This window comes from Sprattus sprattus (genome assembly GCF_963457725.1).
Source record: "Sprattus sprattus genome assembly, chromosome: 14".
NCBI classification, from domain to species: Eukaryota; Metazoa; Chordata; class Actinopteri; order Clupeiformes; family Clupeidae; genus Sprattus; species Sprattus sprattus.
The window spans coordinates 15,062,062-15,088,430 of NC_137912.1; the positions used below are offsets into that span (position 1 = coordinate 15,062,062).

General features: G+C 45.3%; 1 protein-coding gene across 1 annotated transcript in view; it reads right to left on the reverse strand.

The window, feature by feature from the left end:
* Positions 1 to 26,369, reverse strand: part of exoc4 (exocyst complex component 4) — a 116,625-nt gene that overhangs the window by 81,094 nt on the left and 9,162 nt on the right. The window contains 6 exon segments of the mRNA XM_080851124.1: positions 10,505 to 10,593; positions 10,963 to 11,108; positions 19,172 to 19,346; positions 21,600 to 21,837; positions 23,754 to 23,848; positions 26,159 to 26,349. Coding sequence (XP_080707250.1) covers positions 10,505 to 10,593; positions 10,963 to 11,108; positions 19,172 to 19,346; positions 21,600 to 21,837; positions 23,754 to 23,848; positions 26,159 to 26,349 — 934 coding nt within the window.

Here is a 26,369-nt window from a genome sequence, read left to right on the forward strand (position 1 = left end):
GATCTCGTTATCTTTTCGTTTGTTTACCCCTAAACTGACTTTGCACGACACTTTGGTTTACTCCTCACAATACTGAATTGCACCACACTTTTGCATTCCTTTTACTTTGAAGAAGCCTTATCCTTTTAATCAAATATTTATTCTTCTAAAACCAGCGTGGCCTCCCCTTTATGTTGCGTGCATTGAGCCTGCACGTTACACAACGATAATCATCATCCCAATAGAAAATGCGGGTGAGCAAACTGAACACAAAGCTGAACTCTCACACACACACACACAGTGTCTGTGTGTCTCTGTGTGTGTCTCTGTGTGTGTCTCTGTGTGTGTCTCTGTGTGTGTCTCTGTGTGTGTCTTTGTGTCTGTGTTCACACGTGTGCTCACATTCATGGTCGTCTTTATGTCGGCACCTGGCAGAACAGGAGCGCTATCACGCTTCCCGTTTTTTCCATAATAACCTGCCAGGTTCCCAATCCATCACTCACGTCACCTGTGTCATGTTGTGGCAACATTATGGGAGAGGAAGGCCAACATCAGAACACGGTAAACAGAAACAGCAGCAGCAGACATGACAGAAGCTTCTCCCTCGGATAATATGCTTTGGCTTTTTCAGGAAGTCTGTGACCATACAAGAGTGTCACCACACACACACATCAACCATGGCATCAAACATAACTATGGCACAGTAAAATTTGCTATGGCTGGTGATATCCATGACCACCACTACAAATAATAACTGTTGGTGCCTAATATTCTGATGTTGCAGAAAGAAGCTGCTATTAACCAGTACATTTCAGGACCAGTTAAACCATCTGACAAATTTAACAAAGTGTGGCTGTCCAAACCTTGTATTAAACTAGCATAAACACAGATATCCCTGCCTGCCTGTCTTTTGGTGTGTGTGTGTGTGTGTGTGTGTGTGTGTGTGCCAAACACTGATTGAAGAGAGTAGACTCAGCGAAAGTTCACACTTAGCGAAAGTTAGTGGGCAATCACATGACTGTTTGAAGTATCCTTGAAGCAGCTGATAGCAAAACAATTATGAACAGGGTAAATAATTTCATGTTTTAGACTAAACATGAAAGAAAGAAAGAAACATGTCTGGTGTGTTCTAACAGAGGCGACTCTTGAACCCAGTCTTAGCAATTGATTTATGCCCAATTCCCACTGTCTCACTGTTGTCCTTTAGAAAATGAATTAATTAGTAAATAAATGAAGAAATTAACCACACACACTCTCACAGAAAATAACCAAAGCTGCAGCCTGTAGCCAAGACTGATTAAAGGCAACTGAATGGATCTATTAAAATACCATTCTCCAGAGTGCCTACACACAAACACAAACACACACACACACACACACACACACACACACACACACACACACACACATAGACACACATAGACACACACACACACACACACACACACACACACACACACACTCACACACAGGCACTGAGCAGTGACAGACTAAAGCAAGGGAAGGTGGTGCTCTATCCAGTAACGCTATTCCTAATGGCTCCTGCATGTCACAATCCCCTTCATGTTTGATAAATACTAGAGTCATTGTCAGTTGGACAGTGACAGGTATGTGGGCAAGATGAGGTGGAAAGCTGTGCAATAGGGTCTGCCTCCCGTGTCTCCTCCATGCAAAAAAAACGTGCCGGAGGAAATGGCGGAAGATGTGGCTGCGCTTGTCCCTGTGCAGACGGAGGGTGCTTGTGCTATCAATTACTCTCACCTCTCCCGCTCACGCTCGTGAGGAAGAGGAGCGCCTTCGGGCACAGATTCGTGGGCTGATAAGACACAAGAGCACATCACTCAAACTCACATACACACACAGGGTATGCTGTACAAGTGCCGTATGTGAGCATTCACTCGGCCACTCACACAGCTCAGTCCTTAACACACACCCAAACACACAACACCACAACACCCCCCCCCCCCCCCCCACACACACACACATGCTTGAAGTAGCATCTGTGGGTCTCTGCCGTTTGGACTGAGACTTCTGGGATGTCATGTGGCGCCTGGATGATCACTTCATCTCTGTGCGCCTGTCTGCTCAATCAGGGCCCATTTAGCAGACAGCATTAGCTTTTCAGCCGGTCTCAGCTGCGAATAAATCAAGAACACAAAGACACACTTCTCTGCCAAATCTGCTCTCAAGGGCCTTAGTTTTGGTAAAATATTGACTGAGGCATGCTTTATGCAGCAGTGGTCTGAAAGGAAGGGAAAAGCTTGTGTTTGTGTATCTGTGTCATATGGGCATATTTTACATTTCTTATATACATACATAAATACACACACACACACGCACGCACACGCACACAAACACACATACAACACACAGAGCCAGAGTGACAGACAGAGACAGATGATGTTTTTTTCAACCAATCAGTAACTATTGTTAAATCAACCTCTTCTCAAACATCTTTGTTGGCAACGGCAATGCTTGAATGTGTGTGTGTGTGTGTGTGTGTGTGTGTGTGTGTGTGTGTGTGTGTGTGTGAGTCTCCGATACACCATCCATGGCCACTCTCTATTCTTACCTTTTCTTTTCCTTGCTCCCACAGAACTCCCTTGTTTTTTTTTCCCCCTCCCGAGTCTGCCAAATACCCCACTGATTGTGTGTCAAATTACCCACAGGTGCTACTTGTCTCACAATCATGGTCTAAATGGAACCATGTCCTTGTTGGGCAATCACATTTGGGCTCAAGCCTCACTGCCCAGCCCTGTTTAGCCCAGCGTGGCCAGCCTGATTGCAGACTGTCTCAGTGGCGCGTCTGCCAACCTTCTCACACCCCTCCCCGTAGCACCTAGAGACACGCAGGGCTGGACACACAGTCTTTCGCCCATACACAGCGAAAAAGATATAGTACTAGCTGATCGACCCTAAAAAAAGTAAAGGAAAAAAAGATAGGAAGAGATCGATGAATGGAGAGAAATATATGGAGCTTTGGTCAGTTATATATAAAAATATGCTACTGGTCAATCAACTCAGACAGTAAGAGAGTAAAGTAAAGGCCGAGCTTAAGGCTGATCAAGTCTAAGGTCAAACAGCTAATCCAAATACACATGTCCTCAGCACTGTTCCTGAGCTTCATTTTCACACCATTCTTCCCTGGCATGAGGTTCAATGTTATATCAGCTTTCAGATTCAAATATGAGAAATCATAATATTTAAGAGAGTCAGGGTGGCTTTACACGACAACGCTCCCGGGTGAAAACGACAAAATATTTTATCAGATGTGCCTTTCGTTTAGACGGCGACAGCGTTTTGGGGGCTTGAAAACGCAAAGAAATGAACCCACCCTCCAGAGTGGAAATCTTAAAAACGCTCCACCGTCACGTTCCCGTCTAAAGGGTTGAAAACGCAAAAGTGTGCTCTGAGCTGCTCACGCTGGCTATCCTTGCCTACGCGTTGACGTCATACCCATGTGCAGTAGGGCTGTCAAAATTGCTCAAAAATGACATTCGAATGTTCGTTTGGAAAAAAATCACGAATTCGAACTATTCGAATATCTGGTTGCCTATTTTACGCAGTTGCCGTCAAGACGTCAATAATGCGAAAAAAAGCTGTCTCGGACTTTGCCGAGAACATTGCGTTACAGCAGCTTTCACCAACCAGACTACTAGCTCCCCTGCTCTACTTCGGATGCTTATTGAATGGCATAGCCTGTGTAAGTCCAGCTCAGAACAGTTGTGAATAAGAAAGAATAAATGTCCATGTCTGTTGTCTTGCGCAGACAACCAATTGAAATCGCCAGGAACAAAAATGATGAACGTAGGCTATATGATTTTGTAATGTAGTGCAACCGTGGCTAAACTGCTGGGTTATTCTCAATGAAAAAAAAAACATTAGGCTATAAGAACGATCATCGCAAGCAGCACTGTTTCCTTACTTTAAAACGAGGGACATCGCGAACAGACAGAGGCTCATTCACAAAGCAGATAGGCGCTTGTACCGCGGGAGTGTTTTTTCACATTCGAATATTATACCACTTCTGACACCATGTATTGACTTGTACTTTATCATAGAAAGTATTACACATATACTGCAAGTTCAGGAGTCTTTATTAAATCAACCGTCTTCCACTCTCACTCAGGTAGGCCTACGTTACACTAGTTTCCGGTTCACGCATCATTTCACAATAAGAGTCCTGATAAGATCAGTACTAAACATTACATGAGGGACATCGCGAACAGACAGAGGCTCATTCACAAAGCAGATAGAGGCGCTTGTACCGCGGGAGTGTTTTTGCACATTCGAATATTAATTTTCACGTTCGAATTCGCGTTTTTGGATACCATTCGAACGAATATTCGAACTTCGAATATTCGTTGACAGCCCTAATGTGCAGTACATCCAAACACCAACAAACGTCAGATTCAACATTATTTTAATGGCCACACATACAGGAAATTAACATGTCGGATTGCTGCCATGCTTTGGTTTTCCGAATTTCGATTTCGCGCTAAGGAGAGAAGTAGAAGGACGTTTCAACGCATGCGCGCGCTCTTGGTGTTGTTGTATGACAGTGCTTCACAGTACCACCTAGCCACCTGGCATGCATACTACATCAAGTTTCACACATTTTTGCGTCCCCGTGTGCATGCAGATTTCCACCCAAAGTCGCTCGTCTAAACGCGAAATAAAAAGTGGGAACGCAACGCCACTTTTGCGGTTTGTGTTCAGATCGTTGTCGTGTAAAGCTAGCCTCAGAAATAGTTAGGTGTTGGTCATTTTTACAAAGCAATGGCAGTGTTAACCTTCAAGCAGGTAAGACCAAGCCAGGCCACCATTTCCAGCATAAAACATATGAGTCTGTCAGTACACTTGGGGCGCATTTGGAGTGGCAAGTGTTTTTGAAGTTGTCGTGATGTGATAGATCAGGCCAGGTTCATTGGGAATGGAGAGCTACTGTTGAACAATGGAGCCTAGCTGGCGCACCGAGGCCAAGGGTTCCATTAGAGAGATGTCAGGGCGGCCCACTTTGATACCAGAGACTGTGGCCAGCGTGGCCAGATGAGGATGTGAAGAATTCAAGCACCCCTCTTCAATGCACAAACGCAGCCACACAAGCACACACAGCCACACATATACTACCTCACACACACATGCACTACCACACACACACACACACACACACACACACACACACGCTTTCCCCTCCTCTCCCACCGCGAGACATTTTTCCATTTGCACCTCTCCCTCCCTATTGTGCTGCACAAATCAGGCTGACAGAAAACAGCACTCATGCTCCCTTGGACCAGTCAGTCACTGTGTGCCAGAACCACTCTGCACTCTACAGGGAACTACACCATTATGCATAAACAAGATTGCTAATACAAGATTGCCATTCTTTCATCCCGGGCGTTAGGCTTTAAAGGGAAAACTCTATTTGGGTTTGTTTTAGTGGTGTGGGTGAGGAGAATGTACCGTTTGTAATAATAATCCCCAAAGCCAATTCAAATGTTAATTGCTATTGTGAGCGTGTGTGTGTGTGTGTGTGTCTGTGTGTGTGAGTTCGCCCTAGCCCTCTGGGGCTTTGACCTGATAGAAAACATGTAAGTCTATAACCTCACCAGGCTAGTGGTCTTTTAGGCTTGGTTCCAGCAGACTCATTTACACATATTCCCTCTGAATCCTGAAAAATAATGAAAACCGCTGGCCATACAAATGTGTTTCAGTCTGGGGGATGAGTTACAGGGGCAATGGAGGTGAAAGCCATACATGAAACTGCCAATGGAAGTGACAAAACCCTCTCACCGTTTTTTGACCTACCAGCCTTATACAGAGAGATTTCTGAGGGAGATGGAACAAATATAAAATGTGATGGAATCATTTAAGGCAGAGCACAATGTGTCTGTGGCGCCCCTTGGCTCATTGTGGAGAGCTAGAAAAATATGACATTTTCTCACCTTAATGTCGCACTTCCATCTTTTATGTATCGTTACTTGACTGTTGATGTAAAGCATCCTCTCTTTTATTTTGTTAGATGAAAGAAAAGAAAATGACAATGGGGACCTGGGGTGAGTAAGTGTGCATATTTGAGCAGGTGGCTATAGACCCGTCAGGAACATGCCGTGATCAAAACTGTCAGGCATTTATGTTCACCCTGAAGCATACTTGTGAACTTGTGAAAGTGTGTCTTAATGCATATATAGAAGGACATAAACTTTCCCTATGTTTCCAAACAGTTAAAGACGTATGAACAGTTGAAACAGACAGACAGCTTACGCAGATAGACAGACAGAGACAGAAAGACAGAAAGATATTGACGCAGTGGTGGACGAAGTACACTAACTATGTACTTAAGTGAAAGTATAGATACCTGGTGTAAAATATTACTCCAGTAAAAGTAGAAGTATGCACTTTGAATTTCCACTTAAGTAGAAGTATAAAAGTATTTGCCTTCAAATATACTTAAGTATTAAAAGTAAAAGTACCTTTATGAATTATAGTTCTAATGGCCTTTCACATCAAAACCAGGGGTAAATCAACTGATATAAGATGAAAATACTACTGTCTATTTAAAAGTGTATAAGCACAAAACATTGAAAGCTATCTTTTGCCATTAGGTAAGACAAAGTGGTTATGAAATACAAGAGAACAATTATTTAATTTTACATTTATTTGAAACTTAGTTGCACATTTAATTATACAAAAATGGGAAGTTAAACATAAGCTCCTTTACTGTATCACTATCACTGTAGCTGCCAAATGTGAGGACCCTGCCTGATGTGAGTCCGCCGCTGCCTGATGCGAGTCCGCATGCGCAAACACAAACGGTTTACGGCAGAAGGCTCAGGAGCAAACTATCCAAGACGTGCATTCTCATACATGTTTTAATATCAACGTATCTGGCTTCTCTTAACGCATAATGTAGGTTTATTTAACGTAGTGTTTTATAATTTTGTCAACGGTTTACAGCATAAGGCTCAAGTTGTATTACTGTTACTAGTAGGCTAATGAATGCACTGCTTAACTAATAATTAAATAAACATGAAGCTTAACATCATAAACCTTGGTGGATTTCAAACGTAAACAAATGCGCTTGTCATTCCACTTCATGCTGTAGCCTACACCACCAGCATTACCTGAACCTGGCTCGTTGTACTACAATAGTGTCGCAAAGTTTGCGCATGCGGACTCACATCAGGCAGGTCCTCACATTTGGCAGCTACAATCACTACTATATCTGTCGGTCTGTGTTACCCTTAAACTCGTAATTCCTGATTTATGTTTCAAAGTATGTTAAATACCATTACAGGAACTAGTTCCACAAAATCAGAGAATGTGGTGTTGTAATAGGTTGTGATTGAGACTAGTGTTAGCAGTGATATTCCCTACACAACCCTAGGTACGAAAACAACAACACTTGACCTAGTTATGCTAGTTTGTGCTGAAGACTAGTGTTAGCAGTGATACTCCCTACACAACCATAGGTACAAAAACAAAACACTTGACCTGCAAAAACTAGTTCCTGTAAGAAATGTAGTTCCTGTAAGAAATGTCATTACAGGAACTAGTTTTTGCAGAAGTTGCATAAAATTACAGAGCATACCGGTCTGCACCGAAGACTGTAAAGAAGTATGTAGTGATACCTTTAGCGAGGGGGTTTGTCAAGAACTGCATGATAAAAGTTTGTTATTAAAGGCAAGCATTTTTAAATGTGAGCCTGAGCAGAAACTCTGTTGATTGTGTATGTTTCTTCCATCATTTAGCGTTACGTAGGCTAAGCTTGAGCATAAAACAGCCTCAAAATGCAGCAGAATTCAACGTAGCTCACGCTCAACGAACGAACCAAACTGACAAAACCGAATTACTTCAGAGCAAATAGCGCTAATCCCTGGGTGTGATTGTGAACTCACTCTGAACTTTCATTATTTGATTCGCTTTGGGAAAAAGGAACGAGAGGCTTTACTAAATGTAATGGAGTAAAAAGTACGAATTTTCACTTTGAAATGTAGTGGAGTGAAAGTATAAAGTCTCACCAAATAGAAATACTTGAGTAAAGTACAGATACATAGATATGTTACTTAAGTACAGGAACGAATTACATTTACTTTGTTACTGTCCACCACTGTATTGACGTATGCATATAAATACCACGGGGCGGTGAAAAAAACATGGATTCATATACACAGTGAAGCTGGGAGTCTTCAGCTCCCAAAAGGCCTCTGAGAGGACCATGATGTGAGAGACTGCCTGTGAGTGTGGGAAACCACACAACACCCACTCACAGCCACAGCCACAGCCTGTCAGTCAGTCACAGCCCAGCACGGGTGTCAGCCAGCCACAGGCACAGACTCAGACAAAACACTGCCTTATTTATGGACAAAGCTGTGACACATGTTGGCTACTGTTGTGCCCAGCACATCAACACTGTAGGGATGGAAAGGAACGCTTTTAGTACTGAAGGAAAAGAAAAACTTTGTGTAACCTTCACCTGTTTACACCTGCAGAACTACAAGGGAGTGGGGGTATATAAGCAATGTTTGGTATCCAGCACACCTATTAAGTATGAGAAATAGCTGCAGATAAGAAGGGAAATGGTAGAGGGCATCATGGGTCTAATAACACAGCCTTATCAACCAAATAGACTGCTGTCTTACATTTAAATGCACCATTTCAACTACCAGCGCCATATTGCCAAGATATTTCTCTTTGGCCTAAGTACACATTTGTACTCTATTATGGGAGAATTGATGAATTTGCCATGACACCCCTTGGAAGGAAAATCAGCATTTTCTGACGGCAACAGTCCTTCTCAACTAAACCCGCGAGTGAGAAACACATGGAATTGGAGTGAGACAGAGACAGGGGCATTCTAAAACAACACGACTCCAAGAGGTTACATGGAGGTGAGGAATTTAGAGCACAATTAAAAGTTAAAATAAGTAAAGACCCCATCATTTGCCTACCCCACAAGATTCACCCCAGGCCAGTTATCACAGTCTGTCTATCCTGCCTAAAACCCGATTAATAAAACTCAGGAGAAGTTTCTCTGTCTGGCCCCTTTTCTCTCTGCCTGATGGTGCAATTTCATATTTCTAATTTATTTCTACAGAAAGGGCCTTGAATGGCTGCCATGCAGCAATAAGAACGAAAACAATGGCTTTAAACCACGCCACTCTGTGCCACCTCTCCATTCCTCTGCTCAAAACTCAATCATGGCGGAGCCTTGCTTTACTTTCTACATGTTTTTTTCTTTTTTGTTCTCTCTCTCTCGCCCTCTCCCTCTCTCTCTCTCTCTCTCTGCTCTTCAATCTTTCTTTCTGCCATTCACCTCGCAGACTGAGGCATGGGTTCAGCTTTGTTACGGGGTAAATGAAAGGAAGAAAAATCTCATCTTCTTTTCAAAACGCTGCCAGGCATTCAGCCGTCCAAATATTTTCTCTTTCTCTTCACTTCTGAAACAGCAAGGAAAGAGAAAATCAAGGAGAGAAAAAAAGATAAAAGAAGGAGAAGCGAGGGACTATTTGAAGCCCACTTGCGATCTTATCGGATGTTAATCTGCACATTTCACTCACTGCCGACGATTCGTGCCGGATCAGTGATGACTGGCGTTTACAATCAAATGGAATTGTAGCCGCAGACGAAGAAAAAGGAAGGAAAGAGGATTCTGGACACCCTCTGCTAGGCCGGTGTTCACCACGGAGAAATGAATCTCCCACCAGCTTTCACCTGCTTCAGCCCAATAAAGAAGCTCCCATTGAAATGACCCTTTAAGACCTTTTGGAGAACCAGAAAAGATACAAGTAATGCCCCCCCCCAAAAAAAACATACAGGTTCCAAAGTTTTTTTGTTCTACTCAAATGTATCTCTTCCAGTTACCTCAATGTTATTGTTCTTTCTTTCTTTCTTTCCCTCCCTCCATCCCTCCCTCCCCCCCTTTTCTCTCCTGTCTCCATCATTTCACACAGGCTGTGTCTCAGAGGCATAGGGTGTCAGAGGGAGAAGAAAAAACCACAGCAGGCAAACAGTGCTGTCAAGCATCGCTGATTGAAACCACAAGGTCACTCTGAGAGAGAGTGAGAGAGAAAAGAAAAAATCTTGAGGGGACAAGATGTTCTCCAGGGTGCATGTTTCTCTCACCCACAATGTATGTGTGTGTACATGAGTGTGTGTGTGCACGTGTGTGTAAATGGTAAGAGTGTGGATGTGTATGTGTGGGTGTATGTAAATAGTAAGAGTGTGGATGAGTGTGTGTGTGTGTGTGTGTGTATGTAAATGGTAAGAGTGTGTACGTGTCCTTGTGTGTGTGTACGTGTCTGTGCGTGTGTGTGTACGTGTTTCATTTCATGTGCCACAGTAAAACGAAAACAAAGTGCTACAAAAAAGGACGCTAAAGAGAAGGAGACAGTGTCCTCTTTCGACTTCAGTTCAAGGCACCTGTCTGTCTCTCACCTTTGCACCCCCCCCCCCCCCCCCCCCCCCCACCACCACCACCATCACACTCGTCCAAACCTCTGGGACTCCAGTGCCCTCTACTCACCCTGCAGCTCTCCACTCTTGCTGTACAGCTCTCTCCTCTGCTCCCGCAGGTAGGCGCTCATGCTGATGGCATGGGAGGAGGACTCAAACCTTCAGAAGAAGAGGGGGGAGGAGAGGAGAAGAGAAGGGAAGAGCCGCTCAGTCTTCAGGCCCACTTTGCTCTCAGTCACGCATCATGAAGCACACATCCCCTGGGAACACTAATCACTGTATTTTGCCTGTGGGAGTTGATTTGACTTCTAAATTCATCTAACCTCTTCCCGTAATGCACTTCGAAGAGTCGCAAATCATCTCTACTGTGGCCAAGGAAAATTGCTCCTTAAGAACATAACAATGGCAAAAGCAAAAAACATCTGCACAGATCTCTACATAAACCAATTTGAATAATAGTTAGCGCGTCAATAGTTAGTTGAGTTATAGCTCTAGCCTACTCTCTTTCACGAGCTCTGTGTTTCTTACTTAAAGAGGGACTGTTTGGGCCGCAGCGGTTTCTTCTTGGCAAAGAAGGCCCCAAAGTCGCTGGCGGCACTGGTGTAGGAGAGCTGGGCAGAGGGCTCTGCAGCGCTGCGGCTGTTCTTCACGTCCAGGTAGTCCATCAGCAGCACCTGCAGAGGACAGAGAGGGAGAGCGAGAGAGGGAGAGAGAGAGAGAAAGAGAGAGAGAGAGAGAGAGAGAGAGAGAGAGAGAGAGAGAAAGGGAGAGAGAAGGAGAGATGGAGAGAGAGAGAGAGAGAGAGAGAGAAGAGGGAGGGAGAGATAAAGAAAAAGCCGGTCAGGGTTACATGACCTAATGTGCGATGCTATTTGTCCAATGTCCCACCATACTGACAAATGTGTGGAATTGTGGATTGATTTCCTCAACACATCTCTGACCCACGCCTGCAAAGATGAGCAACGCTGTTCTCTCGTGTACCACCAGGGGCTCATCAATCTAGCGTGTCTGTGAAGCAGTGGCCTCCAGCCACTCAGCTATGCCCATTAACCTTGATTAAAACTGCAAACACAAGTTAATAAACATCCCTTTGTGCAGCTGGTAGGAGACTGAATAGGGGGGGAAAAGTTAACTTTGACTACAAATTGCCCCCCACCACCCCCCCTCCTGTGCCAACTCCATCACCAGCCTCCACCCCAACCCCACACACACTTCTAATCGTTTCATAATTTACTGGGGCAATTTACTCCTTCTATTTCGAACGCCGGACAAAACTGCCCTTAGTGGGAGGGTAGGGATGGGGTGGAAGGGAGTAATGAGCAGACAGATGGAAATACATCTGACTCGTAATGGTGTAATTAAACCTGGAGAATGAGGCCCGTCAGTGAGAGACAGAGAGAGAGAGGGAAGGAAAGAAGAAGAGTGAAAGAGAGAGGGAGGGAGAAAGACAGAGAGACAGAGAGGGAGAGAAAGAAGAGTGAAAGAGAGAGGGAGGAAGAGAGAGAGAGAGAGAGAGAGAGAGAGAGAGAGGGAACCCTCATCCCTCATCCTTTTCCTCTGCCATCCCTCAACCCACAGGCTCAGGCTTGGCGTCATCACCACGTGGTGAGAAAGCACGGAGTTATGATCCTGTCAGCGTATTAATTACTAATGACCATCTGATCCACTGACGGAGCCAGCCCGCTACATAGCCTGCCGAACTTAATTAAATGCGAGCATTTGCCTGATGAAGGGGTTCCAACCTACTTAAATTGCATTAACAGAGAGCGACTGAACTTCAGAGGCAATTAACTATGGGACAGTGTGTGTGTGTGTGTGTGTGTGTGTGTGTGTGTGTGTGTGTGAGAGAGAAAGAAAGACAGAGAGAGAGAGACAGTGGAACAGGGGCAGCCAAAAAGGAACTGATAGCTATGCCGAGGCTTTAGCACACCTTAGAGGGGGGAACTTTGAGCGAGAAAAATAACAGGTTTTATTAGCTGATTAGCCTCTTGGCTCTGTGAGTAAAATAAATGTACTGATTGATGTCATTCCAGGTTCAATTAAGGCGGACGTTTTCTTTCCCCTACGGTCACAGCAGGGCTGGGCCAAGATTGTTTTCACTGGAGTCAATCAACTAAGATAAACCTATAGACTTATGAGTGGATATGTCATGTGCAAACCACAGCATTTCGATTTTTCAATCAGTCCTTCACCATTGACTGGTGTAACCAAAATTTAATCCATTAATGCGCTTCCAAGAAACAATTTGAGAATCACAAAAAAACATTCATAATAGAGTTATAAAGTGACTGATAGCACTATAGATCATCGGGTTTCAATCTCTGCAGTAAATGTCTCTCAGTGAATGTCTGCTACCTCATGAAAGGAGACGATGATGATGTCTGAACGTGTGTCTGTGAGCACAACCTTCATTACTTGCCCCGTCGGAGTCAGGATGTGTGTGTGTGTGAATGTGTGTGTCGGTGCGTGTGACATATGTGCAGATGTTTTTGCGGGCTAGTGTTTATGTTGATGTGTGTGTGTGTGTGTGTGTGTGTGAAGCTTCCCCTCCATCCGCCTGATTTGAATCACCTTCTCCTTTCCTGCATGTCTCCTGTGTCTCATTAAGGGACACCTTTCCCCCCGGCGTTGTCGGGTCCTGACTGAGGCCCCGCCGCCGGGCCTGGCCACCTCATTACCCCGCCACACAGACACCGTCAGTGGTGCTGCCCGGTGCAGAAACACCTCAATACAAGCACTGGTGATGGCTTTATTAAAGCTACCGGTAGAAAGAAACTCAATCTGACTGTCAGACTGTCACCAGCATTCAGGCTGAGGGAGGTGGGAATGCCACTCATCAGAGAGAAAATAACAAGTAAATAAAAAGAAGGTACCAAAGGTGAAAATGTGTTCTCTGTTCTCAATTTGGCACCCAAGACAAAAGCAATTAAAACGGTTGTGCTGACCTATCATGTAGGGTGAGGGGATGAGAAGGACCCAGTGGGAAGCATGTTCCCGGTGATTATGCAGAAGAACGTGACATGAGGCAGCATCAGGCTGTGTTTGGGAGTTTGCTTTTTGTTCTTCAAACTGATGGGGTTTCATTTAGGCTTAACGCAAACATGATGGCTGAGTTAGAGAGCAATGCCGCCACGTACTACTGCTTTTAAGGAAAGAAGCAAAAGAAAAGTTAAAGCACTAGCAAATAAAGCAATATGGACTCTATGTTTCCGCCAAGGCTATGCAGGCAACCCTGAAGAGGCTCTTTGGGGCATAGAAGGCGCAATCACTAAGGCTTTTAACATCTCCCCTGACCTTCAGCCCAGCTGACTGACACCATCCGAAACACTCCATCTCCAGACATCCATTTTGCAGGCTTGGCTACTGGAGACTTAAAGGCAAGGTTGTTTTAGCGCGCACACAGAAAATCAATATTCATGGCCGCTTCCAGGAGTGATCGGGAGGAGAAGGGTGGCGCGTGAAGCCTGTGAGGAACGGCAAATGGCTTTTCACACCTGATAATAAACCGAAGCTCCTGGGTTCAGTGGCTGCATCTATGAGCTGTGTGTTTGCGCACAAGTGTGTGGGCGTGTGTGTGGTGTGTGTGTGTGTGTGTGTGTGTGTGTGTGTGTGTGTGTGTGTGTGTGTGTGTGTGTGTGTGTGTGGTGTGTGTGTGGGCGTTTGTGGGCGTTTGTGTGTGTGTGGGTGTGCGTGCGTGCGTGTGTGCGCAAGCGGCTTTCACATCTGACACATTAAAGTCACTTCACTCGTTTCATATTCGCGTGTTTACCCAAGGTATGGCACACTGGCTGTGTTTGATGCTTGTTAATTATAAATAAAATGCAAACTTCATAAAAAAACAGAGGGGAAAATAAACAAATAACCCGAGGCTTGTGTTTGACACGGCACGCTTAATTTAATAAACAAAAGAGAGAGCTGGCTCCATTCAGTCTATTAGTCCACAAACCCGGCTAATTAGCACAAAGAACCGAGGCTTGGCAGAGCTGCAGGTGAACACCTGGCTACTGACAAAGGCCAGCGGGGGGAAGGAAAAGGAGAAAAGTGCTTTCAGAATTTAAGGCAATGAAGCGCACATCCGTCCCGCTCGGCCTCGGCAAATTGGACCGAACGCTTCCGAAGGGCTTTCAAGGCTCTTGTTTTTGTCGCCAGCGCCGATCGAGTGCCGGGTGGTTTGTTTACCGGAACTTTTCAAAGTCACTTTTGTGCTTTGACCTTGTTGCTGGGTGCCACTGCATTCTTAGAGTGCTGCGGTCCCCTTTCTTTATGTCTGGGGCTGCTCGAGTGGGGAATATATTGGCTGTGTACACTTAAAAGGAGGGCAAGGGAAAGAAAAAAATCTTCTTGACAGTCAGTCAAAAACAAACATCGCAACAGGATGGCATCTCTGTGGACAACACCATCCCTCACTTCAAAAAAAGAAGAGGAGTCTTGTTTATGCAATGCGTCAAGGGAAAACGAAAATATAAGACAAAGATGTGCGACTGAATGCCTATATATACTCACATAAGTACTTGCAGAGAGTGAGAGATAGATTGACATTACCTCTTAAGTAGCTGTAAGGATGAATAAGAGAAAGAGGAGAGGCAGCAGTGATCATATGGCACAAAATAAACCTGTTTCTCTGTAATAGGTACAGAGAGACTGAGCTCCAGACAGCATAATCCCAATAGGAAAAGACAGGCTGCATCCTTAGGAAGTTTGAGTAGAGCGACAGTTTCAATTTCCATTTGAAAGTCCCCTTCACCCGCACAACACAACTGACAGGCAAGACATGCATATGCCTTACGAGCCAACAATGATGAAGTAGAACAATTCTTTGAGAAGGGGTGGTCTGACACTGCGCTATGTAAGCATGACACGTTCAGAGGAGGTTTTAAATGACATGATTTGATTAAAATGGTGAAGGTGCAGCACTGGGATCTCAACATACTGACTTGAATTAAAAATATGATCATTGTCTTACAGCCAACTTCGGGTAGTTCATTTGGACTTATCCCCTCAGTTTGGCTTCTGCGGCGCCCCTGCCTTTAGATAGGCTCAATGAAGCAAATGCTGTTACTCTACTAAGCTGAAGAGGGCCCACACTAGGTATACAGGTAGTAAGTGAAGGCATTAGGATCCATCGTGTGGACTTTGACTGGGTCCACCTCTGGGAAACCACTACACACATTCATGATTGCCATAACACTTATTGAACCGGACACTGTGGTGACTTAAGAAAGTAAAATGGCATAGCAACACCGACTATGGCTCAGGGGCTAATCAGTGACAACAGATATGTTATCACGCTGACAGCTCCAAAAAAGGTGTCATTAATTATCCCAGCAGGAAGTAAAACTCTTGAAAAAAATTTATCTCAAAATGCGTGCTGTCGACTTTGACCCTTAACACCGGATCATTCATACAATTTCAACAAAGGCACTGGTTTAATAGCCCAAACCCAACTCTGCATTAAAAGAACCCTGCCGGTGTTTGGGCTGGGCTATTTTCCCCCTAGCTCTCAAATTAACAAGGAGGGAGAAGGAAACCGTGGAAACAGCCGCAGGGATCATCCACCATGGCAACGGCTTAACAGAATTTAGCAAGGCAAGAGTCTTTTGTTTTAATGAATGTAAAGCGCTAGCTACTATTAGCTTAACCTCCTGGCCCTAGCACTGATCGGGCCTATGTTGTCGCGCACATCAATGCTAACATTACAGCATGATCAAGATATGATCACATTAACACCATTATGGCCACAGAGATCATTCCAAAAATTCATAATGAAATCTTATGACATTATTATATTATTGTCTGCAATGGAATCAAGTTTTTATTAGCTTGGGTGCATGTAAACAGGACTCGAATTGAGCTATTTGTTTTCACAGCTCAAATCAGTGACTGTGTCTGAGTAAAAGTAATCAATGACGTGAATGCGTGACACATGAACATGACCACATAGCCAACCACTCAAAAAAGTACATGAGTACAAGAGGGTGCCATCAACATTTTCGATCTTTCCCCCCCTTGGCAGTTTTCTAACACAGCAGATTACACCATGGCTAGGTAATGCAAGCTAGCGGGCTTGTTTCCTAGCTATGCCATCATTCCTCTCTGTGTGTATTTTTATAGTGTAGACTGTAAATCCATCACCAACTATTAAAAATACTGGCCCATTTATATGAACTCATTCGTATTTATATCCTCTCCCTATCACCCCATCGCACGTGTAAGCTTTGCATGATCATGTTCACTTACAGAGATGTTTCTTGTTGTGATCAGCTATAGTTTTGCACACTGCTCACATTCAGAGCAGAGGGTTGTCAATGCAGATTGCTGCCCCCCCCCCACCACCACCACCCACACACACACACATACACACAAACCCCTGACTGCAAGGAGAGGCGTGAAGTCACAATTTTAAGAAGAAAAAGAAAAACCAATTTAATACTGCTTAGATTGTATAATCAATAACTCTTCACTCTGCGAATGGACACTTAGAAGTGTGACAGGAAGCAAAGCCACCGTATTTTTCCCATTACCGACACCACAAAAAAAAACTGATAACTTGGGCATCTTCTTAAGAAAAATCAATACTGTTCCAGTTAATGCATGCTGGCAACACTTGGCTTACAAGATGTCTTTTTCTCCACAGGCCTTTTGACAATTGGCACTTTATGGCTTCATGACGGAAGCTCATTTGGGCCAAACATTAGATTAACCCATTGCACGTGTTAGCTTTGCATGATCATGTTCTCTTTCATCAAAAAGTTTGACATTCTTCCCAAAGAGGAATCAAAGAGAAAGTCCAGGGCAGACCTGAAAGGTCTGAAAAGTTTTTCAGATTAGCAACCGCCATCTTTTATTCAGAGACATCTCCTGTTTAACCTGGGCCATGACTCAGCTGGAGGACGCGTAGATTGAAGGAACTTTCCTTACCTCGAGGTGCGCAGGGGGGGTGGGGGGGGGGGGGGGGGGGGGTTTGGGGGGGAGTTCAATTAAAAGCGGTGGAATGAAATGAGGGAGGTGCGGGAGGCGAGGGCACCTGTTGGGAGCAGACGTCATCTCATCTCTGTCCGAAAGGCCATCGGAATCTCATCTGGACTCGACAAACAACAAGCGCCAATCTCCACCTGAGCGCCCAGAGCCCCATCAGCACAGAGGGGACGTGCACACCAGAGGCCATTTCACACCTGAGATGGTGGCCCCCCCTCCTCCCATACACAACCCACAAACACCCCATGGCCCACTCCCACGACACACACACTCACACAAAACCCTCCTACCACAGACCCACAGACGCCTTCCACAGACATCAAACTACACCCCCTCGCATCACATAAAGGTAGACACCATTTCCTGCTTTGGTGCTCTGCTCAAACAGCACCAGTCATGCCCTAATTACATCCATTGGAGAGGAGGTAAAAAAAGCATTCCGTCCCCAAACACCCTTTGCTTTCCCATCTCAACATATTGTGTTTTATTTAAACCTCGGCTTCACCTTCTCACTCTCCTGAAGGATTCATTTGGTTCACAATGGGCTATAGGAACCCGTAAATGAAGGTGTAAATTAACCTTGTAAAACGGTCAGAGAGAGTCCATCAGCAAATTAACCACCTTCATATGCTCTTTAGTGTTCTGCCGTCTCTTTTTCTCTCTCTCTCTCCCATCTATCTTTTTTTGTCCTCATCCATCTCTCTCTATCTCCATTTTTCTCTCTGCCTCTCCCCTGCTGTGTACATGCACTGCTTAATTTCCATATTAGCATGGAAGGTTCACAGGGCCGTTGGTAATAACACAGTGCCATGCATTTGCAAAGGCTGTATGAATCCTTGTCTGTCTCACGCATTTAAAGTGCACTAAACTCCCACCGGGGCCACAGCAACAGTTGGCAGGGCAATGTTTGTGGCGGTTCGAGGAGACTTAAAGGAAGGAGAAAAAAAGAAAAAAAGCACAAGGTTGCTGTTGGACTCCTCGCCTCAGTTGATGAAGTGATGACAAACCGCATTTACTCATTTTCAGGTTTGCAGTGTTGTTCCTTTCTCCATCTCTCCTTCTGGCTTCTGTTTCTTTCCTTGTCTATGTACTGTGCTCTCCTCTCTCACTACACACAGTCTTGCTAAAAAAGACAGAATGGTTTTCCCCATTCGGTTTGGCCAAGATTTCACAGCAAGGCAGCAGGCCAGGAGATAATGGAACAAAAGGAGAGAAAACTAACGGCAAAAAAATAAAGGAAGTGGTAAAAGACGAAATACAAAAAGTTGGAGAGGTTGCTGTTGAACTGAACCACACTTAAGATGGCACATTGTTTAACTGACTTGAGCCTTCTATGGATATAAACAGAGGAAGATAAACTACCAAGAGTCAACAGAAAGCCTACTGCTGCTGACAGAGCTCATCTCAGTCTGGTCTATACCAGAATGTGTGGAAATGAGGTATAGAGAATGCAGCTATCCAATGAAGTACCCATCACAGTGAAAAGGATGCCTTTGTTTGGGAAAAAATACTGAGTCCAGAGAGGACAAAATGCATCCTATGGGGATCCTGCAGCACTTTGACAAGGCCTCATATAGCAGGGTACATTTAAAATGTCAATTTGCTTTTAAAACGCCAAACAAGGTCACCTCTAACAGAGAGTTGTGCACTGCAGTGAAGCTTGCACTCATCCACCATTAAAAGACTGAGTAATCATTATAGAAGCTTTACTGAGCTCGAGAGAAGGGAGAGAGGCTGGATGCCGAGCTGACTGGTCACATACCTGCAGCACGGTCTGTATCTTGGCAGAGACGTCAGCCTGCTCGTACAGCTTGATGCCCTCCTGGGAGCCCCCGCTGGCAGATACGATGTTCTGGAGGTGGCCCAACACCACACTGTGAGCCGCAGCCACCGCATTGAACTTGTCGAAGAGCAGCTCCAGCAGTTCCAGCAGCAGCCTGCAGAGGGCAGCAGAGAGAGGGGGGAGACATTGGGTGAGAGAATGTGTGTGTGTGTGTGTGTGTGTGTGTGCGTGTGTGCGTGCATGCGTGCGTGCGTGCGTGCGTGCGTGCGTGCGTGTATAAGAGCCTCTTGACATTCAGGTTCCCCCTCATAGAAAAAGATTTGAAACAAAACTTGAAGAAAGAATCACTTTTCCATTCCTTTTTTTCTGAGCCTTTTCCCTGTCAATATGTGCATTCACATTCTCTCTTCATCATTCGTTTGTGTCCACTCGCTTCTCTGTTGTCATCATCTAACAGCGAGCACCCACCAAATAAACATTTCACTTCTAAAATCAGCTCAGACTCCACACGAGCTGGGTGACAATGGGTAGGCGTCTCTCTGCGCACAAGACGCCAAGAAAAAGAACCATCACTTGTTCCTAATGAACACTGAACAGTAGGGTGCAGGAGAGACTTCCCCAATGAGAAAAAGACAGCTGTTCGCAAATGACAATTAGCGGCATCTGTCAAGCCTCTTTCTAGTCCACCAGGAGGACGTGCAATCTGCCTGGGTATTGTGTATTGTGTATCATTTTTTTTTACTTCATTTATTCAGCAGGCAACAAGCTGCACTTGTTTTGTGGAGAGCTGCTCTGGATGTGTGGTGAGACATACACAAGAGGAAACACATGTAGGGGAAAAGGAGAGTGTGAATGAGGGGAGGGAGTGAGAGGAGAGATGTCTACACGGGGGAGAGGTTGTTGGGCTTATCAGTATTCTAAAGTAGGTTTCTGGATTATTCTGCAGGAGGGAAGATTTGTTTCTCAGTGTCTGACCCTAGAAAGCCGCTTCGACATTTCCTCAGACAGAAGCTTCAGAAAGCACCTCTCCTACACACACACATGCAGGGGACAGGCACACACACCTTACCACACACTCACACACTACCACACACACACTACCACACACACACACACACACAAACAATAGTCACACAACAAAGCATATAAACACCTGCAAAACATAACTCCCTACACAAACATGCTACCATGGTGCACAGTCACAGCAAATTACCTTCCCACAAACGCACGCCAACACCTTAATGTATTTTAGAAAGACGTGATGAAACAAAAGTCTTAATGGTAAAAAAAAAAAAAACTCTTAAGAAAAAGTCTGTTTGCTTCGCCTTGACTGAGCATTCCATGAGCCAGGGTTCTCCCTGGGCGATAGGCAAGGATGCCTTCCCATTCCTGTTGGGGTTTCCATAGCAACAGGACCCATCTTGAACTTGCACAAATACACACACACACACACACACACTTACGCTCACAAGCACTCGCTTTTCCGAGCAATACCTATTAGGCAACAGACCTGCACATTCTAACTCAATATAAAAACGGTTAGGTTGAGAATGTTCAACATGCTGGCCCAAGGTATTGAGGTCACATCAGACGTCAGTCCACACGGCAGGTGCAGGGCCTAGCAGAGAACCTCTCTAAGGAAACATAGGCCTCCTCTAACACGGTTTAAAACCACTTGCTAGAGAGACAAACATATTCAAATAGAAAGCAGAAATACATGGTTTGTTGATATCACCCACATCTCGTACAATTCAGTCTGGAAAGAGTTGATGCTTTAGTATCTTCCTTTCCTTACCTTACAATCTGCTACAACACAAAGCCCAATGCCACTCAAATTGTCTACATACACAACCAAAGAAAAATGGAGACGGGAGTAAATATCATATCTAAATTTGGAGGAGGAGGAGGAGGAGGAGAAAGGAAAAGAAGGTTAATCTCTGCCATGACTAAATGCTCTCTTAAGTGCCCTCGCTATCTTCCTCTCATCCCTCAGCCTTGACTGCCTGGCAGACACACACACAGGAAATCGGGCTCGTGTCTTGGCTTTATGGATTATGCCGTGTCGTGCCACGTTGGCCGCGGTGGCAGACTGTCATGAATGGATGGCAGACTGGCACTCAAGGAAATGAGATCACAGCGAGCAAAGCGGTGCCCTTCGGCATGTGAGGCTGGCTCTCCCCACACACACACACAAACTAAATAAATAAATGAGGCCAAATACTGCCATTCAGCCATACAAAGAAATGAAGACATACAGTTCAAATAAATAATAAAGGAGTAACACAGTAACACATGTGACATCAGTGTCCTGAGAGCCCTTCACCATTTAAACTCAAACAGGTAAGGGCTAATGTAGATAAAGTAGATAAATGATCCCTCTTTCCCCTCAGACCCCCCATGCTCTGACCTGGGAGGGTTGTCCTGGGCCAGGGTCTCTCCTCTCTGGTACGCGTGGTCGGCGATCTGCGTGGTGGACCTCTTGAGGATCTGCTTGAGCTCGGGCTCCAGGCGCTCCATGATGGCCTTCACCGCCTCGGGGATCTTCTTCAGCTTGGCCAGGGCCTTGATGAGGATGCCCATGAACTCGGCGCTGTTCTCCTCCGGGTCCACGTCCAGATCCTCGCGGATGTCCTGCTGGTCCCGCACTATGATAAGAAAAGAGTGGAGAAAGCGGTCATCACTAAGCGTCAGGGACACTAATCACCCTGCACAAAGACCTGGGCAACAGGTAACCCCAAGATACACAGCAATAATGTCATTACTACCCCTGTTATGTTCCACTTCATATCACCGGTGCTAAACATCATACCTTTCAAACTGCATAATTAGGTACAATTTACAAGAGTCATTGCCGAATGACTTCAAAACACATTTATCATAAACATTGGGAGGACAACAGTCATTTTCTCTCTCCCTCCTCCTCCTCCTCCTCCTCCTCCTCAGCAGTCCTCCTTTTCATCTCTCGGTGCATAACCTCTCCTCCCTCGTTCGTCTCCATGGCGGCAGCCCTCTGCACTGCGGCTCAATCGAGAGTGACAGCGCGCTGATGTTCTCGTTTGTTATCCCAGCGTGGTGTGCAGATTCCCATTTTTAAAATGGGAGGATGTGGAGGGAGTTGATGTTTATGGCAAGTTAATGGCCTCTGCTTCAATTTCTTTTTTTTTTCGACTCAGCGTAGTTTGTGCAATAATTACTGCAATTACCACCAGCAAATGAGGTACGCCAAGGCCATTAGACAAAGAGGTGGCATAGATGCAGGTACTATAAACTGATGTGCACATGTGTTTCGGAAGAGTGGGCGGGTGGGGTTGATTGGCAGGTAGATCCCTATTGATGCTGTAAGACCAAGCTTAAATCTCCAATGGTGCACAATGTCTTGCAGTGAGGGAAAAAAACTGTAGTTTTACAGGTCACAGACATTTTCTGCACGCTTTAGCAAATTCCTCTGTACTAACACTTACACTTAAAAGTGATGCAACATGACGTGTAAGTTCAGAAGGGCTTGGTGAATGTGTCTATGCATATGGGTGTGTGCGTGCAGATGGGTGGGGAAGACTCAGCTGGGTCGCCCCCTATTCAGAGTCGTGGGTGGAGGGGCGGGGTGTTTGGGGGCTTCAGGAGGTGGGTGGGAGGGGGTAATTAGACAGGCAGCTTTATTGAAATGGATGCTCCAATATTGGCATAATTTTGTTGGTGTCGGAGGCCAACGCCCAGGGACATGATGTGATTTAGCAACCCTAGACGGAGCCTGGGCGGGAAAAATAGCATTAAGAGACTCAGGGGGAGGGAGCTGGGTGCCGCAGTGTGGGGATAATGAGGCCTTTATCCCCACTGTGATGACAGCTACGCATGATTAATGATGGAGGGCTGGGGGGTGGGGTGGGCTGGGGTGGGACTGGCACACATACATTGCCTGAGCTGTTGGGAGAACATGATCTTGTAATTACAGTGCCATGGATGGGGAGGTAGCAGGGTGCCAAGGTGTGCATGTGCGTGTGTGTGTGTGTGTGTGTGTGTGTGTGTGAGTGTGTGTGTGTGTGGAATGCCTTCACTACCAACGTGGCACTCGTCATGCCTCTGGCTTCCTCAAGTTTTGTGTCTAATGACATGCTAATAGGAGTAATAACTGCAGTGCGATCCTTCCTGATGACTTCATTAGCGCTACCAGCCTTGCCCACCAAAAAAACAACCAGAAAAAAAATCAAACTAGGCCCAGCAACAGCGGTAGTGGCACTGACGTCAGCATGCATGCTCCTCTCCTCCTCTCTGTCTGGTCAGGACATGAGTGAATTTCTCAATGTCGCTGCTGCCTTCGTTTAATGGATCGTTCAGCTCTAGCTCTCCAGTTTGTTTCTTCACACTTCCTCCATCTTTCTACTTCCCTCTTTCCTCGCCTCCCTCTCTCTCTCCCTCTTCCTCACACCCTTTCCCCTCCCTGACTTGGTGTCCCTCTGCCATGATCTCTCACATACTTGCTCTCGGTCTCTCTTCCCTTCTCACAATCTCAGTCACTCCCTCTTGAGCTCGTTCACATGGCTAATCCGTGTTTATTTGTACTTACTGCTGGAGCTCCCTGGAGTGCTGAACTGGGATGTGTCGGTGAGCTTGCGTGGGGTGGACAGGTTGCTGACATCCAAATTGTCTTTGGGAGCAGAGCTGCAGGAAGAGGAAGACAGCAAAAACTTTCACCACCATCACCATCATCATCATCATCATTGTCACTTTTATCACCATTACTATATATTCATTGCAATCACACTTCTGGTATATTCACAGTGGTAATATTTCAACTGTGATGACAGTACTGGGTCCACACACAGAGACACACCCACATACACTTCCATACATATATACATATATACAAACCCTAAACAAGTACATAAAGGCCTGTGTAAACATTGTGTGATTGTGTACTGCAGTGTAGAAAGTGTGTTGTGCATATAAAACATAAATAACCATGTCACTTTATGACCCATGGTAATAAATCACTTTCCCCCATGAAGGAGTGTGAGGGTAATTGCTAGCGCTTGTAAACACCGCCATGAAGGAATAATAAAAACCATACACACACACAAAACACCACCCCTATGATCTAGGATCAAATGAAGCCTGAAAAAAACAAAACACATATCAGCCTTCAGATTCAGGGAAAGGTCAATGACCTGCATTAGCCTAATGCGTTTTGCAGTTGTGTAGGGGCAAATAAATAAATTAGCATAGCACTGCTGATGCAGCTGCCCGGCGCCGTGCCATGCTAACGCTAATCCCCTAGTGGAGGGGAAAGCTCCACAGCTATTACTATTCCTCTCAGGTCCCTTTCAACACAGGTCCCTCTTTATACATTATCTCTGTTTGCGCTAAGTGGAGGAAGCGTGGCGAAGACCACACTGGCTCCCTCTTCTGTCGTTAAGCAAGACACCGTAAGTCAGGAAACGTGCATCCCTGTCTTGTTTAATAGAACGTGAGAGAGGAGCAGAGGGGTTCCAAAAAAGAGGTTAGCTTTTAAACGGCTTAAATCGGCTTTTAATATGCCTCTAATCAGCCGTCCTGCAGAATGGAATGTTCTCCGTAGAGATGCACAATCTTTTTTGGGTTTTAAAAGGTGCGAGACAAAAAATAAATGAAAAGACATCTATTAGGTCAGCAGGCGGCTCAGTCTGCCAGAGTACGCTAATGAAAAGTCCCCCTTTTAGTGCCAGATGGGGGAGCAGCCCGAAGCCTCAATCTTTCCTGCGCTCCGTTTGAGCCAAGTCCATCATTAAAACATTAGGATCAATTATGAAGTCTTCATCGACAGAAATGGCCAACTAATAGCCTGTCATGTTCAAGAACAGCGTTTTACTACTAAACTCTGTGCTGGCTGGTGACGAGAGCAACAACAGAGAGGAGTGTGGTGGAACTTCAACATTAGATGCCCCTATGAAAAAAGCTGGAGTTTACTCGATAGAAACTGTTATCCACTTGTTCCTCCATTGCTCCCCAGTGATGGCACTGCTCAACTTCCTGAATAGTCTTTCATGGGGAGAGGCATCTTGCCACCCTCTCTCTCCGCGAGTATCTTAATTAGCCTAATCAATTATTCTGTCTGCCATTCTTCCCTGCCCTTATTAATAACCGACCAGGGGCTGATTTACAGAGACAGAGACCTGGACCGGCAGTCTAGAAGATTTCCATAATCACGGAACACGGTGGCAGAATGGGCTTACAGGTGCAGTGTCTGGGTATAACACATCAATTACTCCTGTGCCATTGATGAAACACCTCAACATCTTGACAGTCACTATATTTCAACATTGACAATTAACTACTAGAGCACTAAAGGAACTCAATGAGCGGGGTTTTTCTTTTTCCTGAATTCTGTTCGATTCACGGCGTAACTTAACAGAAAACAATTCACAGATCATTAGTCTTTACAGATGCATAGTCTTTAACAAAGAATGTGGGCGATAATTTAATCATGGTAATTTTGCACTGTTAAAATCTACTACCCATGAACCATTCCACGCTAACAGCTTAATTTGTTTTTCTTCATAGGCATAATTTCTTTTCAGATAGTTATGTTTGTCTTGTCTTGTTTTTCAGTATGACAGGGGCTCCAGACCTTAGTGGTGCTAGTAAAATGCTCAGTGTGTTGAGCTGCACAACCACAGAGCCAATGGCTTCAGTTTCAACACTTTCACAGTTATACTCTATCAAACATGACTGAGGACACTTGCAATTTACATCACATTACTCCATTTTTAGCATTAGCTGGCACCTAGTCAGCACTTTGGATGGGAGCCCAGTGTTGTGCAATTAAAACCTTTAGCCACATTTACATTTGCATTACTTGGCAGGCCCTTCTTTTTTTCCAATGGCATTCTCCTCGTGACTTGGGAGCGGTTAACTGTGTTCTACTTTTAACCATCAGATAAAGCCAGCGATGAGGAAAAACACAAACTCTGGCGGCGGCAGAAAGAGACTCACCCAGCAGCAGTGCGCGCCTTGTCCTTGTTCTTGTGGCCCACGCGGCTGGTGGACTTGATGTAGAGGTGGCGGTGCAGCTCGTCAATCAGCACCAGGTGGATGTTGAGCTTGCGCATGTGCAGCTCCAGACGCAGGTCGCTCAGGCCCTCCACCTGCAGCAGCGGGCCCTCCAGGGAGTCCACAGCAGACACCTGTGCACAGGGGGAGGGGG